Source organism: Balaenoptera ricei, chromosome 1 (assembly GCF_028023285.1).
Source record: "Balaenoptera ricei isolate mBalRic1 chromosome 1, mBalRic1.hap2, whole genome shotgun sequence".
Lineage (NCBI taxonomy): Eukaryota > Metazoa > Chordata > Mammalia > Artiodactyla > Balaenopteridae > Balaenoptera > Balaenoptera ricei.
The window spans coordinates 142,215,652-142,234,299 of NC_082639.1; the positions used below are offsets into that span (position 1 = coordinate 142,215,652).

General features: G+C 41.3%; 1 protein-coding gene across 7 annotated transcripts in view; it reads left to right on the top strand.

The window, feature by feature from the left end:
- Positions 1-3,762: 3,762 nt before the first annotated feature.
- Positions 3,763-18,648, top strand: part of TDRD5 (tudor domain containing 5) — a 98,647-nt gene continuing 83,761 nt past the window's right edge. For 4 of the 7 annotated variants that reach the window (XM_059903778.1, XM_059903808.1, XM_059903824.1 and 1 more), the window contains exons 1-5: positions 3,763-3,846; positions 8,360-8,821; positions 9,543-9,788; positions 10,401-10,808; positions 12,754-12,947. In XM_059903778.1, coding sequence (XP_059759761.1) covers positions 9,557-9,788; positions 10,401-10,808; positions 12,754-12,947 — 834 coding nt within the window. In that variant the 5' untranslated portion in view covers positions 3,763-3,846; positions 8,360-8,821; positions 9,543-9,556. The remainder of the gene's footprint in view (positions 3,847-8,359; positions 8,822-9,542; positions 9,789-10,400; positions 10,809-12,753; positions 12,948-18,648) is intronic. The other 3 variants (XM_059903815.1, XM_059903788.1, XM_059903798.1) reach the window with 3 other exon arrangements.

The following is an 18,648-nucleotide window of genomic DNA, read 5'->3' on the forward strand; positions in this document are numbered from 1 at the left end:
TTTTATATCCTGGCCCTACTCTTTCTGCTGAGATTTTCACTGGTAAAGGTGTTGACTGACTACTCCTGGGAACATTTACATTTTAAAAGGGGGAAGGAGAGGAAAATTCTCCCAGAACTCTCTCTCTCTCTCTCTCCAGACCTCTTCTCTCTCTCTTATGTATATTTCTTTATTTTTACTAATTTATTATTATTTATTTTTACTAATGCTTAAGCCTGTTGATGATGTTACTTCTTGAAGAATCAGAAGGGAAGGGATCTGATTTAACTTCTGTGTTAGGAAAGGAACCCTTTTGTCCTTGGCTAGGCCCTGTTCCCATGCTTCTTTGATGAAGGCAGGAGTTTTGCTTTTTTAAGGTTCACTGGCCATGCTCCATCCAGCAGCAAACTGGGGTAGCTGCCCCACCTGCATCTGAGGAAACTGAAACATTGAATAGATCTATTTCTTTTTTATTCTCTATTAATAATTTCTCACTGAATGCTAGGTTGGTCTAGACAACCATTCAAACTAGAGATTTATGACTCTACTCAGATAGCTCAGATCACATTATTGTATTGTTCACTTACTTTAAATTTTTCAGTATTTATTGAGTTCACATAGTGATAGCTTTTTCTCCTCTCAAAAAGTTTAATTAAAGAATGAGGACCTGAAGTAACTCAAATTGACTCTGGAAAAACCATTCCACTACTTTCTTCCATATATGCCATGCTAGGCCACTGGGAATAAAGTAATTAAAAGATTAGTAATAAAGTTACTTAAATAGATCTGTTTTTTACTCTCTAAACCTGATTATTGTGTGGGCTACATAGGGAGAACAAATGTTTCCTCTCAAGTGCCTGACTCAATTAATAGTTCCTGCCCAGAACACTACACTGAAAAAAATTCTGAAGCTGCATTTGGCCCACAGGGGGAAAAGTATCAATGATTATTTAGTATTCACTCAAAATTAATAGTTGATATTTAACATAATTAGTTTTTTTAATCATCCTGAAAAGGTTTCTCTATTTGGAAAAGCATGAAACTGTAGCATTTGGGCTTCCCTGGTGGCGCAGTGGTTGAGGGTCTGCCTGCCAATGCAGGGGACACGGGTTCGAGCCCTGGTCTGGGAAGATCCCACATGCCGCGGAGCGACTGGGCCCGTGAGCCACAACTACTGAGCCTGCGCGTCTGGAGCCTGTGCTCCGCAACAAGAGAGGCCGCGATAGCGAGAGGCCCGCGCACCGCGATGAAGAGTGGTCCCCGCTTGCCGCAACTGGGGAAAGCCCTCGCACAGAAACGAAGACCCAACACAGCCATAAATAAATAAATAAATAAATAAATAAATAAATATTAAAAAAAAAAAAACTGTAGCATTTATTGATTTCTTTTTTCTCAGCCTTTGATTCTGTTATGAATTAATTTGATCTAGAATCCTAGCTATAGACTCTTAAACTAAAATTGTACCTCAATTTTTGATCCAAGAATTGGCAGAATAGTTGGCCAAATGACATTCTCAAAGCTGTACCCTGTCTCCCAATAAGATAGAGGGATTTCTTGTAGGAAAAAAATTGATGAGAAAAAGCCATACTTGGTGTTGGAGCCCATGTTGGGTACTTGTTCTCAGTCTCCTTTGCTGTTATATCATCACTACTTCATTTTCTATATCCATTTATAACAGTAACACAAGCACTTGCTTATAACACAAGTCTGTTGGGATTATGAATGACAATGACAATATCTGAGAAAATGTGTAACATTCCATGTTAAAAAAGTCAACACAATGGTGGTGCGCTGAATTGGGCGATTGGGATTGACATGTATACACTGATGTGTATAAAATTGATGACTAATAAGAACCTGCTGTATAAAAAAATAAATAAAATAAAATTCAAAAATTCAAAAAAAAAGTCAACACAGCATCTCGAAGGTGGAGGAGTTGGGGAGTGCTGAGGCAGCAGCATGAGTCTCTAGCTGGCTGGCCTCATCTACTCTTAAAATGATGTTGCTGTTTTCTTTTAGATTCCTTTTTAATTGAAAGTGTTGGTCATCCCTTTGCTGAAAATATTAATGTACACACCTTTAAACTCTTAACACTTTAGTCCTTGTTTGGGTTTGTTGCGAGGCTGACATCTGTGGGAACGGAGTTACTAGGAGAGGGGGAGGACCAATTAAAGTTGCTGGCTATGAGTTTGTTTCTAAAACAAAGGTCATGAAAGATTTCAAGGCTTTCTAAATTAATATACTTATTCTCATTTAGTGGTTTGAAATTTTATATCCATAATGAAGAGTGAATATTGATTTATATGACTTATGTAATGGAAAAACTGGAATTCATTATCACTAGATGAAATTGCAAATCTTATCATTTTAAAGCTGGAAGAAACTACAGGGAGTTAAATTTGACTTTCTCAATTTGTAGATGGCAGAGAAACCAACCAGGAGGGCACAGCAGTGGTCTAGGAAAGTGATGCTGATGAGAGCTGACTTTGGCAATGGGGATGGGTTAGATTCAGGAAATATTTCTGAGGTAGAATATCAGCAGAATTTGGTGACCACATGGGGTTATGAAGGGGGGGGGAGGATGGTGAGGGGATAGAAGACTTAAGAGATTTTGACCTTTAGAGGTTGAGCAGTTGGTCATAACTGCAGGCATCTCTGTCAGACCCACTTCCCCTAATTATACTGCTCTCAAGCGTTTTATGTTCTGGCCTTCTTTGCCTGGAGATGCAGTTGTCCACTTGTTAGGTGCAGATAAGACTGACTTGACTCCTCTCTCATTAATTCATTCCACAGATACATAGTGAGCACCTACTATACGTTTAGCACTGCTCACCTCTGAGGATGTAAAGGTAAGACATGCCCTTGAGGAACTTAGAGTCTAACAGGAAGAAACAGATATGTAAACACATAGATGTGATAAAGTGTATGTTATGACAGAAGGATCTATAGCAGGGTCTCTCCACTTCAGCACTGTTGACATTTGGGACCAGATAATTCTTTGTTGTAGGGGGCTTTCCTGTGCATTGTAAGATCTTTAGCAGCATCCCTGGCCTCTACCAACTACTAGATGCCAGTAGCACCTCCCCAACAGCTGCAGTGACCGAAAGTGTCTCCAGACATTGCCAGGTGTCCCATGGGGGCAAAACTGCTCGGGGCTGAGAACCACAGATCTGCATGTTACCAGGAGGACACAGAGGAGGGGGTAAGTAATTCTACCTGGGTGGAGTCAGAGGAGACCCAGTTTGAGCCATATTAAGAGGTAGCCAGGTGATCCTCAGATGGGCTTCAAGAACTAGGCCTTCCATCAGATCAAACGCCTACATGAAATTCTAATCACGGCTTTTTGATAAGCTTTCAATATTTTTGTTACCGTGGATGAGAAACGTGTTCACACAGTTTTGTTTTAAATTTATTTATTTAGTCATTGATTTTCCAGCTTTATCGCAGTAAAAATTGCACATATTTAAGGTGTATATATATACTGTGAAATGATTAAAAACTTTTAAAAACCATTTTTACAACACTTAATTTACACCAGTTGAACAAAGAATTGAATACCTTTTCTTTCATCAACAAATGTAATTTTGGTATTTCCTTTGATGGTACAAGTGGATTTCAAATCCAGTCAAACTTTCTCCTAACGAGTATTTCAAAATAACGATGAAACTTCAGGTACAGAAGCGACTGTAGGCGCCGGAAGCGCGCCGCGCAGGAATCCCGCTCCCTCCCCCGCCCTCCCTGGGCCTCGCCTGCGGCTGCGCAGCCTCCGTGCGCACCCGGACGGGAACTTCCCCCAAGGATTCTCAGGGGCGGTCCTGGAGGCAGAAGTAGACGCCTGGCAGCGCCCAGCTTCCCGCAGCAAATTCAGTGAGTATCAAATGACTCGCTGGAGGCCCGTGGGCATGCCAGCTGACCTCACTTGGTTGCCTTCTGAAAAGTGTGGGTGGAGGTTACTTTTGACTAGAGGGTCCCCAGCACCTCCTTTTCCCCGAACCCTCAAGCTACCCTTATGGGCTGAGAAAAATCAGCCTATTAGACCGCACCTGTAATCTATTCATGGTGCATGAAGCAGGAGGAGCTCGGATTCTCACGTTAGAGGGCATCAAAATCACCTGGAGGGCTTATGAAAACATATTGCTGGGCTCCTTCTACCCGCTTCCTCCCAGGTTCTGGTTGAGCAAGTCTGGCATGGGGTCTGATAATTGTTATTTCTAACTAGTTCCTAGGTTATTCTGCTGCTCTGGAACCACAAGTCGAGAATCACTCTCATAGAGGTTAAACAAAGTGTTTTCTAAATACTCCATTTAAAGCAGCCCCTTCTCACTCCCTCTTAGCCTGGTTTATTTTCCTTTAGAGCAGTTATCATTACTTGACATTATATATATTTATCTGCTTTTTGTTTGTCCTTAGTAAGGTCCAGGAGAACAGAAACTTTGTCTTGCTCTTGTAGTTCCATATTCTAGAACAGTGCCTGGCACATAGGGGGAACTAAAAGATATTTGTTGCTTGAAAGAACATGTGTTTTGGAAGGCATCAGACAAAGCTGAAGCCATGAGAGTGAAAAAGCTTGCTCAGGAAGAGGGGAAAGAGTAAAAAGGAGAAGGGCCAAGGACAGACCTTGGTGTGCATGGACATTCAATGGAATAACAGAAATAGGAAATAAGAGCAGAAGGCTAGGTGCCAAGCTCAGTGCAGCAGCATCCGAGACACCCACAGAGGAGAGATTTTCAGAAAGGGAGGGGACACCAGGAGTAAACAGCAGAAATCATCTAAGATGAAAAGATTGAAAAGTCTTTAAGATTTGTCATTGATGATTTTGGTAAAACTAACTTAAGATGTTCAGGATAGTAGGCTGATTGCTTTGGATTGAGTAGGGAATGGTGGATGAAAAAGTGGGAAAAAATGAGTGTGGACAGTTTATTCAAGGATTTGGCCATGAAGGAATGGCTGAAAGAAAGTATTTTTCCGTCTCTCTCCCTTTCTCTTTCTGTGTGTCTCTGGAAGTCGGAGCAAAGTCACTTTCTAGTGGTGAGGTAGGAGTGTGTAAAAAGTTTAATAGGGGACTTACCTGGTGGCACAGTGGTTAAGAATCCGCCTGCCAATGCAGGAGACACGGGTTCGAGCCCTGGCCCAGGAAGATCCCACAGGCCGCGGAGCAACTAAGCTCGTGCGCCACAACTACTGAGCCTGTGTGCATAGAGCCCGTGCTCCGCAACGAGAAGCCACCGCAATGAGAAACCCGTGCACCGCAATGAAGAGTAGCCCCCACTGGCCACAACTAGAGAAAACCCCGTGCGCAGCAACGAAGACCCAACGCAGCCAAAAATAAATAAATTAAAAAAAAAAAAAAGTTTAATAGGGATGGCAAAAACTTAGAGTAATTGCTGTGGGAAATAGAATTGAACAGTGACATCAAATGGCCCCAAATTGGGCATAATGTTAAAAAACTGTGGGAGGTAGGAATGCTGTATAAGTTCTATTATGAGCTTCTAACTCACCTACTCCTTCACTGTGTTTTCAAAAGATTCTCTCATACTTGTCATGAGGCATATATTAAAGCTTCAGAAGCTTAAAACACACACACAACACAGAAACTCATTACTGGCTGTTTTCTAAGGCAGGAATGCTGGTAGGAGCAGCTGCAATGGAAATATACTCCCAGATACAAGCAGGGATGGGAGGAGACCAGATGGAGACAGTTAATTACCAGAAGAAAAGTGGGCTCTGGTCATCATAATAGGCTGCAGGATGGCAAACACGTTGGCCTGACTCACAGAGCTCTCTGGTTGTGGTAATTAATTGTAGGATCCCAGGGAATGAACTCAACAAAGGACTCACTAAGTCTTTTTTTAAATTTTAATTAATTAATTTATTTATTTATTTATTTATTTTTGGCTGTGTTGGGTCTTCGTTTCTGTGTGAGGGCTTTCTCTAGTTGCGGCGAGCGGGGGCCACTCTTCATCGCGGTGCACAGGCCTTTCCCTGTTGTGGCCTCTCGTTGCGGAGCACCGGCTCCAGCCACGCAGGCTCAGTAGTTGTGGCTCATGGGCCCAGTTGCTCTGCGGCATGTGGGATCTTCCCAGACCAGGGCTTGAACCCTTGTCCCCTGCATTGGCAGGCAGATTCTCAACCACTGCGCCACCAGGGAAGCCCCACACTAAGTCTTTTTGATTTGTGTAACTACAAAAGCAAACAAACCAACAAAACACAATTCTCCGTCTTTGTGAACAGAGGCCCCTCATGAGTGAGCAACATGACTTGTCAATCCTATTCCAAGAACTAAATCAGATCCCAGACCCAGAGCATCTTGAGTGTAGCCTAAATATTCTTAAAGAAGGATGCTGCTGAAACACTGTACCTAAGGACTGCAAACCTTTTCTCCAGCCTTTCCCCAAAGGTTTTGCAGTCCCTTATGGATAACTGTTCTGGAGAAAAGGAGGAACTAAACTTTTCAGTAACTATCACTAATTTCAAACAAACACAAACATCACTGTTTGCTGTCAGCATTCTGAGCTTATAGGGATTAGGTGATAAATGAATTAAATTCTGGTCCAAGTTCACCTTTGGGCAGGGCTAGTGGGACTGTGAATTCATCCCGTGGTTAGTACCCTACTTGCCAAGTGAATAGCTGGAATAGGTAATCTTAGCAACTGACAGAATTCCTACATGGGCACATTCACTCATTGAGTAAGGGCTACTCTGGAAGAAAATGCCAAGTGGAGTGCCAAAATAGTAGATCAAAAGCATTACCACATACCTGGAGAATTCCAGAGGTGAGTGTCACCATCAAAGGCGTGAAAGATGCTAGGGTGATGATTCCCACCTCATTCCCATTCACTTCCCAGTTTAGCCATCACAGAAGTCTGACAGGTCTCAGAGAATGACAGTGCATTATTGTAAACCCAAGCAAGTGATGATTCCAATTGTAGCTACTCTTCCAAATGGGGTCTCCTTATTGAAGAAACTCAGCCCCTGACACTCAGCAGTTATTGATCTGGGATTTAGCTCCAGCATATCTTTGTAAAAAATCCTTTTTTTTACATTACTCACCAATAACTTTCTATATTCAATCAAAAGTTTTGTTTTTATTGCCTATCACTCTTATATCCTTGTTCATTTCTATCAGTTTCTTCACTTTAAAGTGGGGATCATAACTGTACCTTTCTTGAGTAATCAGGAAGAAAATTTGATAATCTATGCAAAGAGCATGTAGTAAGTGTTCCATATGTGTTACCTATTATCTTAGATAATTGGGGATGAGAATCTGGGATGTCGTTTTTCATTTCATTGTTCATTTTGCTGGAGTCATTCTCAAGTTGTTTAGCGAGATGATAAACTTTCAGAATTTTTGCGTGTCTGAAATGTCTTTTCCTCCACTTAAATGCTGATTTGGCTGGTAAAGAATTCCAGTTCAGCTTTGAAGATATTGTTCCATTGAGAAATCCAATGGCAGTCTAATTTCCATTGCTTTATAGGTAACCTATTTCTATATAAAAGCTCTTCTTTTTCTCCTAGGTTTTGTCTAGGATGGGATCTTAGTTTCATTAGTTATCCTAAGGACTCAGAGGGCCCATTTAATCTGATAATTTGTGTTTTTCTTCAAATCTGAGACATTTTCTTCTTTTAAAACGTCCAACCCTCACCACCATTCTGTTGTTTCTGTAACATCTGTCATTCAGATGTTGGAACATCTGGCTGGATCCATTCTTCATGTCTCATCATTTTCCTTTTTGTTGATTTGCGCTATTTAGCCCTGTCCGTTCTGCTATAAACCAGCCCATAGATCTTTTCTGTCTTTCAGAGATTACAAAATATTCCTGGTTCATTGATGGACCATTTTCTTCCTTAGAGGTTTTGTTTTTGTTTTGTTTTGTTTTTTTAATGTCATGGGATTTTAGATGGAAGATAAAGTAGATGCGTGTGCTCTGATTTCCTTCTTGATTCGAATTCCTTGGTTATCTTTTGGTTTGTCTTGTTCCTTTAATTAGATTGTATATTTTAAGGTAAAAGTCTTCATACTATGCCTCTCTAGTCTACACCTCTTATATACTGTTTTCTGGTTTTCTAGCACCTTATAAATCTGGCTTTTTCCACCTATTCAATAAATACACCCCCAGGTTATTTGCTCAAATACATCCTCTTCTTTAGTTTCCCAGCTCTTTCATCTCCAGGGGCACCTGGAATGTTCTCCAGTCATTCAAGAAGCCCTCCTCGCCTCACCCATTCCTCTCTTCCAGGAGCCTAAGTTGCATCTATCTAGCTCAGCAGTGATTCTCCACCAAGCACCAGAATTGCCTAAAATTTCCCCAATAGACCTAGACCTGCTGAATCAGAATTTCTGCTGATCAGACCTGGGCATCATTTTTCTTCCTTAAATAAGCTCCACGGGTGAATGAGAGGCACACCAAGGCTAAGAACCTCGCAGCCTCCTTCTCGCGCTGCCCGTCCGTAGGGCGGGACTGACCCTCCCTGACCCTGGCCGGGAGGTGGTTGGAGGGGTTCTTGCGCGCTGCCGCACCGCGTGTCTTCCAAGCACGTCGCAAGAGGCAGGCGCCTGCCATCCCAGAAGGCCACCTACGCTGCCTGGGAGCCCGGCCAAGCGGCCCCAGGACTGGGGCGGAACCCAGGCTAGACTCCGGAGCAGCCAGGACCTTCCCGACCGTCCCACCTGCAGCGCGCCCTCAGGGCCGGCACGCGGCGCCGTGGGAGCACCGCGCAGGCCCTCCGGCACAGGTGCGCAGGCGCGCAGCCCGCTTCGCAGCTCCTCTTCCGTGGCCGCTAGTTAGGGGAGCGCCTTTGACTTTGTGAGGCCCACGACGGCAGCGCCGGCGCCAGCTCCAGGGTGAGGGACGCTTCGCCTGCTTTCCTCCGGCCTGCCTCTTTTACCCTGGGTCGTGGGCAGTCCCCGGGGCAGGCGGAAGGACAAGCCCTCATTTTGCCGACGCCCTTGAGAGACGTTGGGGGCGGGGCGGGGCGGGGCGGGGCAGGGCCCCCCCCTCCCCCACCTCCACCCCTCGCCCGAGCGAAGTAGGGAGGGGGTGGGCAACGATGAGGTCGTTGACTTGGAAGGGGACGAGGGGATCCTCCGCGTGGGTTTGGGGTGGAGAAAGTATGCTGGTGCGAGCGTCTTTACGCGGAGCCCTGTCCTCGCGCTGGGAAAGGGGTGTTGCGTTTGCCTCCTTCCCAGCCCTGGTTCCCAAAGAGTGGACGAAAAGTTTATCTGATACGAAGTTTGCAGTGTAGAGTGAGACCCCGAGCAATCCGAGTTAACGCTTCACCGAAAAACGAGCCAGGAACTCGGACTTCTCACACACTAGGCCGTGGCAGGGATTTCTTGCGATGCACACAGGTTAATCAACACAGGTTGGGATAAAGACTGAATTGTATGGGGGCTTTGCTAAACGAAGTTTCAGAGCACCCTCTTGGTACTGCTTCTGCCTCATCACCTGTAGAAGTCGCATCTCAGTTGTCTGTATTCCACTATTGGCCATTTTAGACTTCTTATTTATTTTTCCATCTTGGGTTTGCCTGCTTTTCCTCATGAGCAGTGTTTCTGTCTTAAGTCTTGTAGGGCACGATGTCTGAACAAGAGCGTATACAGGAATGCCTGAGGAAGGAAATAAGGTCACTTCTCATTTCCACCAAAGATGGTTTGACCCCACAGCAGTTGGAAAAGGAGTACCTTTTGATGGTTGGCAACCATTTACCACTCCGAATCCTTGGGTATCGGTCCACCATGGAGCTGGTGTTGGATATGCCTGATGTTGTCAGTGTCTGCCCCTGTGGGGACGGTACTGTAATACTGAAAGGTAGGTTTAAGACTTGAAGGTCTATGAACTTTGTTAATAATAATCACTTAGTAAAGAATTGTTCTAGCTCTGCAAGTATCCTGCATCCCTGGCAGGGGATTTTACTTTTGTGAGGGAGAAGAGAGATCATAGGCACCTTAGAGGTTGTGGACAGAGTTAGAGCTTTAGCACAACCAAGAAACCTTCCCCAGAACACTGTGCATTCACAAAAACTACGTTGTGCCTGTGATTTAATATTATTGCACCTTAAGTCAGGAGAAACTTAACAATGGGACTTCAAATTATGAAATCACGTTTAAAATTTCACGAAGCACAGAAACATAATTGTAGGGAAGTTTAGTGTTCATCTCCAGGGTTTCAGATCTTTCAGGAGTTAATTAGCAGCAGTGATAATAAATTGGGTTTTACTGTTCTCTCTTCATCCTGTAATAGAGAAGCTAACAAGCTGTTGTCTAAAATGCAAGAAATGGAGCAACCAAGGGTTCGTGTTTATCATGTCACCTATATACACAGCTCCTTGGAGAGTTAAAAATTATATAACCACAGATGCAAAGAATAAAGAAGGAAGGAAGTTTTCACCTAAATATGATTTCTTTTTTCACACCTCCTTAGCCATTCCAGATGAATCCACCAAAGGAATAGCAAGTTTAGTTGCAAAACAGAGGGGCAACCATAAGGTTCGAAACTCCGTGCGGAGGGGAAGGGCCAGTGTTTGCTCTGGGCCCAGCTCTCAACGGCAAGTACCTTACCGAGGAAGGGTGCCCCCTATTCTTCCAGCTGTCGTGAAGAGTGAGTTGAAAGACCTCTTGGCGTTATCTCCTGTTCTCCTTTCTGATTTTGAAAACGCATTTGCCAAGCGATTTGGACGATCATTCCAGTATGTGCAGTATGGCTTCTTCTCTATGTTTGAAGTGCTGAATGCCGCTGCAGATGTCATTTCTGTAGAACAGACCAGAGCAGGTTCTTTGTTGAGGCTGAAGAAGAGCCTATCCGAGGAAAAGCAGAGAGGATGGCCAGCAGGTAAGCATATTAGCACTGGTAACTGTGTTGCAGATCAGCAGACTTTGGAGCAGTTGTAGTACATATGTACGTATGTATGTAATGGCTAAGCTCCAACAGTTTGTTGAAGTTGCATCCTGGCTCTACCACTTGCTAGCTGTATGATCTCAGGCGAGTTACTTAAAATGTCTAAGCCTTAGTTCCCTCATCTCTAGAATAGGAATACTACTACTTACCTCTTGGAGTCAGGCTGAGGGTTAAATGAGATGGGGGTCTGTAAAGTGCCTGGCATTTAGTAAGCTCCTAATAAGTGGTAGCTATTATTATGAAAACGCAAGATCAGCTCTCTCTAGAGTGCTGTAAATGAACATTAGTTATATGTGTTCAGGTAAAGAAGATATAACATGGAAAATGAAAAGTTTTAAAAATAATACTAGTTTGTAGCATTTGCCATCTGATCTTTGCTAACACTGATCTTTGATATCCTAGCAGGCATTGTAGTAATTGATGTAGTGTAACGATAACCACCTTATTTGTATAGCAATTTACCTTGGATTCTCATACCATAGACACATTGGGTGAGTAACCCAATCTTATCCTTATAGATAAGGAAGCCAAAGCTCAAGAAAGTTAAATGACGTTCTGAAAATTTCATGACTTGAAAAGTGGTACAGCTAGAGTTAGATACTGAACTCTTACTACTGCTCATTCAGTGCTTTTCCTACCCAATCACTGTCTCTCTTAAAGGCCCAGAAAACTGATGTGATCATTTGTATAGTGTCCCTCTAGACCCTTGACAGTATAGAATCTATACACTGCCTATTTGGGGAATTCTATGCCCATTTCAATGATTTTTCTTTTTCTCAAAATTTGTATTTAGATTAATATAGGTGAACCGTGAGAATATCATGAATTTACAAACCAATATTTAAATTGTGGTGGGAAGTGTAATTTGACAAGAATATGCTAGGGGGTTTACAGGCTCTGGTCAGGGAAGGCTATGGGGGCCACTGAGTGTTTTGAGTCTAAACCTCAACCGTATCAGTATTTGTTTTAAAAATTTTAAAAAAAACTTTTTTTTGGCCCTGCTGCGCGACTTGTGGGATCTCAGTTCCCTGACCCCCAGGGGTTGAACCGAGACCACGGCCGTGAAAGCCCGGAATCCTAATCACTAGGCCACCTGGGAACTCCCTGTATCAGTATTCTTGCGGTGCTCAAACTTTGGGAGAGTAACTCATGCTATTAAACTTATGTGTGATTGAGTTGTATAAAGCAGTTTGCCAACTTACTGACTTTTGGGGGGTGGATATTCCTTCCCAGTGATTGAATTGTTCATTTTCCTCATACATGGTACCTTACTCCTCATCAGGATATCTTGGAAGTAATTTTTTGTGTGTGTGTGAGCTTGATCTTAGGGTAAAGAAAGAGCTAGGCCATGGTGGGGTCCAGTGATCTGTCTTTCATGTTGTATAACAGAATATACCTCTCCTGTAGTATTCCCCTCCCTACAAATCTTGAAGAAAAAAAATCTATACTGTAGAAGAATATCCTTTATTCTGTAGCTTTTCATTCCCCACCCCCTCCCCCCATACCACTAGATGGTTATCCAGTTTGAAAAGCATAATTCAAGCAGATTCCTTATTTGAAGACTTTTTGGTCTCCTAAACAGGATACAGCTTTTTAGGTTTATACCTATTGAATCCTGCCTCTTTGTAATTACATTCAGGTGTCCTTAAGTGGAGTTTTAGATAGCCCCAACCTTTCAGTAACACACTTATGATCTCTTGGTTTTCTTCTGTAGGTGACTAATCATTCCCTTGTATGTAAATTTTATTGGCTTAATATAAAAATGTAAGCTTACTTAATTTTTATTTCTAAGTTGAGGGCCTAGCCTCTATATATAAACACCAGAAAACTAGAAATTGTTAGTGATAATTTTTCTCTCCTCTTCTTTTATTCGCAAAAGGTAAAATTTTTACCCAGCCTTTTAGAAGGAAGCAACAAGGGTCATATCCCACAGTCTCCCCAGTAGCAATGGCACGCTTTTCACAACCCACTTCAAACAGGGAACCACCGAAGCAAATACTGGACGTGGAGAATATTTCTAGGTCAAATGTGGTGGAGACGTCAAGGCTGAATCACACTGAAAAATTAAACCAGGTGAGATATCCGACTTTGGAGTTATAAATACACCAAACACGTGTTTAAATTCAGTGGCTATTACTTAGCTCTCATGGAAAAGCTGACCTTTTAAAATTCAAGTCATTCACTTATTTCACATTTAACGTAAGCATTTTCTATGGTTCTGTGGATTAGTAAGAAATGAGAGGTGGCAGTGAGAAAAGAGTACAATTTTATCAACTCCATGGTTTCAGCTGTTTTCTGCAGATGACTCCCAAATCTGTATCTCTAGTTCCAGCTTCTCACCAAAGTTATAGAAGCGTATTTGCGACTTAACTCATGAATATCTTCACCTGAATGGCTGGCCCTGAGCACTGCAATCCTGGTATTTTTCTGTGACTATAATGCTGAAGGACTTTGAGTAAAACCTACTAGAATAAAGCCAACAAAAGCCTGATTAAGTCAGCAAGATAACAACCTAAGTAGAGCTCAAAATAAGCACGTGGAAATTAAAGACATAAAAGTGCTTCATTTCTGTAACTTAAAAAAATTAGCTTTAGTAACATAATTTACATATAGTAAAATTTGCCCGTTGAAAATGTACAGTTTGAGTATTTTTGTGTTTTTTAAAAATAATTAATTTATTTTTGGCTGTGTTGGATATTCGTTTCTGTGCGAGGGCTTTCTCTAGGTGCAACGAGTGGGGGCCACTCTTCATCGCGGTGCGCGGGCCTCTCACTGTTGTGGCCTCTCTTGTTGTGGAGCACAGGCTCCAGATGTGCAGGCTCAGTAGTTGTGGCTCACGGGCCCAATGGCTCCGCGGCATGCGGGATCTTCCCAGACCAGGGCTTGAACCCGTGTCCCCTGCATTGGCAGGCAGATTCTCAACCACTGCGCCACCAGGGAAGCCCTTGAGTTTTTTTTTTTTTTAAACATCTTTATTGAAGTATAATTGCTTCACAATGGTGTGTTAGTTTCTGCTTTATAACAAAGTGAATCAGCTACACATATACACACGTTCCCATATCTCCTCCCTCCTGCATCTCCCTCCCTCCCACCCTCCCCATCCCACCACCCCCCCCCCCCCCCGCCCCGGGCGGTCACAAAGCACCGAGCTGATCTCCCTGTGCTATGCGGCTGCTTCCCACTAGCTATCTATTTTACATTTGGTAGTGTATATATGTCCATGACACTCCCTCACCCTGTCACATCTCACCCCTCCCCCTCCCCATATCCTCAAGTCCATTCTTTAGTAGGTCTGTGTCTTTATTCCCATCTTGCCACTAGGTTCTTCATGACCTTTTTTTTTTTTTTTCCTTAGATTCCATATATATGTGTTAGCATACGGTATTTGTTTTTCTCCTTCTGACTTACTTCACTCTGTATGACAGACTCTAACTCCATCCACCTCATTACAAATACCTCCATTTCATTTCTTTTTATGGCTGAGTAATATTCCATTGTATATATGTGCCACATCTTCTTTATCCACTCATCCAATGATGGACACTTAGGTTGCTTCCATGTCCTGGCTATTGTAAATAGAGCTGCAATGAACATTTTGGTACATGACTCTTTTTGAATTATGGTTTTCTCAGGGTATATGCCCAGTAGTGGGATTGCTGGGTCGTATGGTAGTTCTATTTTTAGTTTTTTAAGGAACCTCCATACTGTTCTCCATAGTGGCTGTATCAATTTACATTCCCACCAACAGTGCAAGAGTGTTCCCTTTTCTCCACACCCTCTCCAGCATTTATTGTTTGTAGATTTTTTGATGATGGCCATTCTGACCGGTGTGAGATGATACCTCATTGTAGTTTTGATTTGCATTTCTCTAATGATTAATGATGTTGAGCATTCTTTCATGTGTCTGTTGGCCATCTGTATATCTTCTTTGGAGAAATGTCTATTTAGGTCTTCTGCCCATTTTTGGATTGGGTTGTTTGTTTTTTTGTTATTGAGCTGCATGAGCTGCTTGTAAATCTTGGAGATTAATCCTTTGTCAGTTGCTTCATTTGCAAATATTGTCTCCCATTCTGAGGGTTGTCTTTTTGTCTTGTTTATGGTTTCCTTTGCTGTGCAAAAGCTTTTAAGTTTCATTAGGTCCCATTTGTTTATTTGTGTTTTTATTTCCATTTCTCTAGGAGGTGGGTCAAAAAAGATCTTGCTGTGATGTATGTCATAGAGTGTTCTGCCTATGTTTTCCTCTAAGAGTTTGATAGTGTCTGGCTTTACACTTAGGTCTTTAATCCATTTTGAGTTTATTTTTGTGTATGGTGTCAGGGAGTGTTCTAATTTCATACTTTTACATGTACCTGTCCAATTTTCCCAGCACCACTTATTGAAGAGGCTGTCTTTTCTCCACTGTATATGCTTGCCCCCTTTATCAAAGATAAGGTGACCATATGTGCGTGGGTTTATCTCTGGGCTTTCTATCCTGTTCCATTGATCTATATTTCTGTTTTTGTGCCAGTACCAAACTGTCTTGATTACTGTAGCTTTGTAATATAGTCTGAAGTCAGGGAGCCTGATTCCTCCAGCTCCATTTTTCGTTCTCAAGATTGCTTTGGCTATTCGGGGTCTTTTGTGTCTCCATACAAATTGTGAAATTTTTTGTTCTAGTTCTGTGAAAAATGCCAGTGGTAGTTTGATAGGGATTGCATTGAATCTGTAGATTGCTTTGGGTAGTAGAGTCATTTTCACAATGTTGATTCTTCCAATCCAAGAACATGGTATATCTCTCCATCTATTTGTATCATCTTTAATTTCTTTCATCAGTGTCCTATAATTTTCTGCATACAGGTCTTTTGTCTCCTTAGGTAGGTTTATTCCTAGATATTTTATTCTTTTTTGTTGCAATGGTAAACGGGAGTGTTTTCTTAATTTCACTTTCAGATTTTTCATCATTAGTATATAGGAATGCAAGAGATTTCTGTACATTAATTTTGTATCCTGCTACTTTACCAAATTCATTGATTAGCTTTAGTAGTTTTCTGGTGAAGCCCTTGAGTTTTAACATATGTATCTAGTTGTGTAATCACCATCAAAATCAAGAAACAGCATTTCCATCATCTCCCCAAAGTTCCTTCATGCCACTTTGTAGTTGATCTCTTTCCCCAACTACAGCTACAGACAACCACTGCTTTCTATAAGTATAATTTTGACTTTCCAAGAGTTTCATATAAGTGGGGTTAAATAATGCTTAGCTTTTTGTGTCTAGCTTCTTTAACAGGATGCTTTTGAGATTCATCCAGGATTTATCGGTGGTTTGTTCCTTTTTCTTGTTGAGTATCATTCCACTGTACTGATATACCTCAGTTTGTTATCCATTCACCATTAGATAATATTTGGGTTGTTTCCTGTTAAGGGTATTATGAATAAAGCTGCTATGAACATTTGCTTACACTTTGTATGAACATTGACTTCATTTCTCTTGGGCCAATACCTACGAGTAGGATTGTTGGGTCAGACAGTAAGTTTAACTTTTTAAGAAATTGCCAAACTGTTTCCAAAGTGGCTGTACAATTTTACTTTCTCATGAGCTATGTATAAGAGTTCCACTTGCATCTTTGTTAACATTTGATGTTATCAGTTTAAAAAACAGTAGCCATTTGAGTGCGTGTATAGTAGTATTTCATTATGGCTTTAACTGAAGTTTCTCTAATGATGAATAATATTGGGTATCCTTTCGTAAGTATATTTGCCATTTGTATATCTTCTTTGAAGTGTCTAATAATATCTTTTGCTCATTATTAAAAATCGAGTTTTCTTTGTATTGAGTTGGAAGAGTTATTTATGTATGCTGGTTACAAGTCCTTTATTGAGACATGTTTCGCAAATATTTTCTCCTGGTCTGTGCTTACCTCTTCATTTCCTGAATCCTGTCTTTTGTGGAGAAGTCTTTAATTTTGACGAAATCTAATTTATTTATTTTTTTCTTTTGGTTCTTGCCTACCTAATAGATATTTGGTTAATCCAGAGTCACAAAAATATTTTCCTATGTTTTCTTCTAGAAGTTTTTTGATTTTAGTTCTTAGGTCTATTTCAAGTTAATTTTTGTGTAAGGTACCAGGTATGGATCAAAGTTTTCTGCATATGGATAGCCAATTATTCCAGCACTATTTTAAAAATTTCTATTATTTTAAAATTTAATTTTATTTATTTATTTTTTGGCCATGGGGCACGGTACGTGAGAGCTTAGTTCCTCAACCAGGGATCCAGCATGCACCCCCTGCATTGGAAGCTTGGAGTCTTCACCACTGGACTGCCAGGGAAGTCCCCAGCACTATTTTTGAAAAACACTCTTTCCTCACTGGACTACTTTATTACTTTGACACTTCTGTAAAATCTGTTGATCTCATGTATGTGTAGGTCTCTTTCAGGACTCTCTGTCTCTCTCTCTATTCTGGTCCATTGATCTACATTGATCTGTCTTTTTGGAAGTATCACACTGTCTTGATGACTGTAGTTTTATAATATGTTGAAATTATATGGTTAGGTCCTACAGCTTTGTTCTTTTAAAAATTGCTTTGGCTACTCTAGGTTCTTTGAATTTCCATATAAACTTAATTTGATATAAATCAGCTTGTCAATTTCTACCAAAAATAATTATTCTGCGATTTTGATGAGAATTGCGTTGGATCTATAGATAAGTTTGGGGAGAATTGACATCTTGACAATATTTTTTTTTTTAAATTTTTTATTATTTATTTATTTATTTATGGCTGTGTTGGGTCTTCGTTTCTGTGCGAGGGCTTTCTCTAGTTGTGGCAAGCGGGGGCCACTCTTCATCGCGGTGCGTGGGCCTCTCACTATCGCGGCCTCTCTTGTTGTGGAGCTCAGGCTCCAGACGCGCAGGCTCAGTAATTGTGGCTCATGGGCCCAGTTGCTCCGCGGCATGTGGGATCTTGCCAGACCAGGGCTCGAACCCATGTCCCCTGCATTGGCAGGCAGATTCTCAACCACTGCGCCACCTGGGAAGCCCCATCTTGACAATATTGAATCTGCTGATTCCTGAGCACAGTATAGCTCTCCATTTATTTAGGTCTGTAAATTCTCTCAGCACTGTTTTATAGTTTTCAGTACACAAGGCTTGCATATATTTTGTTAAACTTACAGCTACATTTTTCATATTTTTGATACTATTATAAAAGGTATTGTCAATTTATTTTCTAATTAATTATTGCTAGTATGTAGAAAATCAATTTTTTTTGTATATTGACCTTGTATCCTGTGACCTTGAATCAAGGTACTTGATAAACTCATCTCTAGTTTATACTGGGAGTAAAAACAGTTTTACTTCCATTTCAATCTATATGGCTTTTTTTTTCTTACCTTATGACAAAGGCTAGTTTCTCTAGTTTAATAATGAATAGAAGTGGTGAGAGTAAAACTTCTTGCCTGGTTCCTAACTATAGGGGAAAAGCATTCATTCTTTCATCATTAACTATTATGTTAACTGTAGCATTTTTATAAATGCCCTATATTAGATTGAGGAAATACTCTTCTATTCCTAGATTCTGAGAATTTTTTCTGTGAATGTATATTGAATTTTTCTCCATCCATTGAGATGATTATAGGATGTGATACTATGATTTATAATAAGAAATATATATATTTGGTCTTCATCCTTTTCTGGCACGGAGCTCCTAAAACCTATGGAAATTCCTAAGTAAAGAGAGCAATAAAGGTATCTTCTGTTATTTTAATGAGGTAACTTTTGGAAAGCACCTAAGGATGG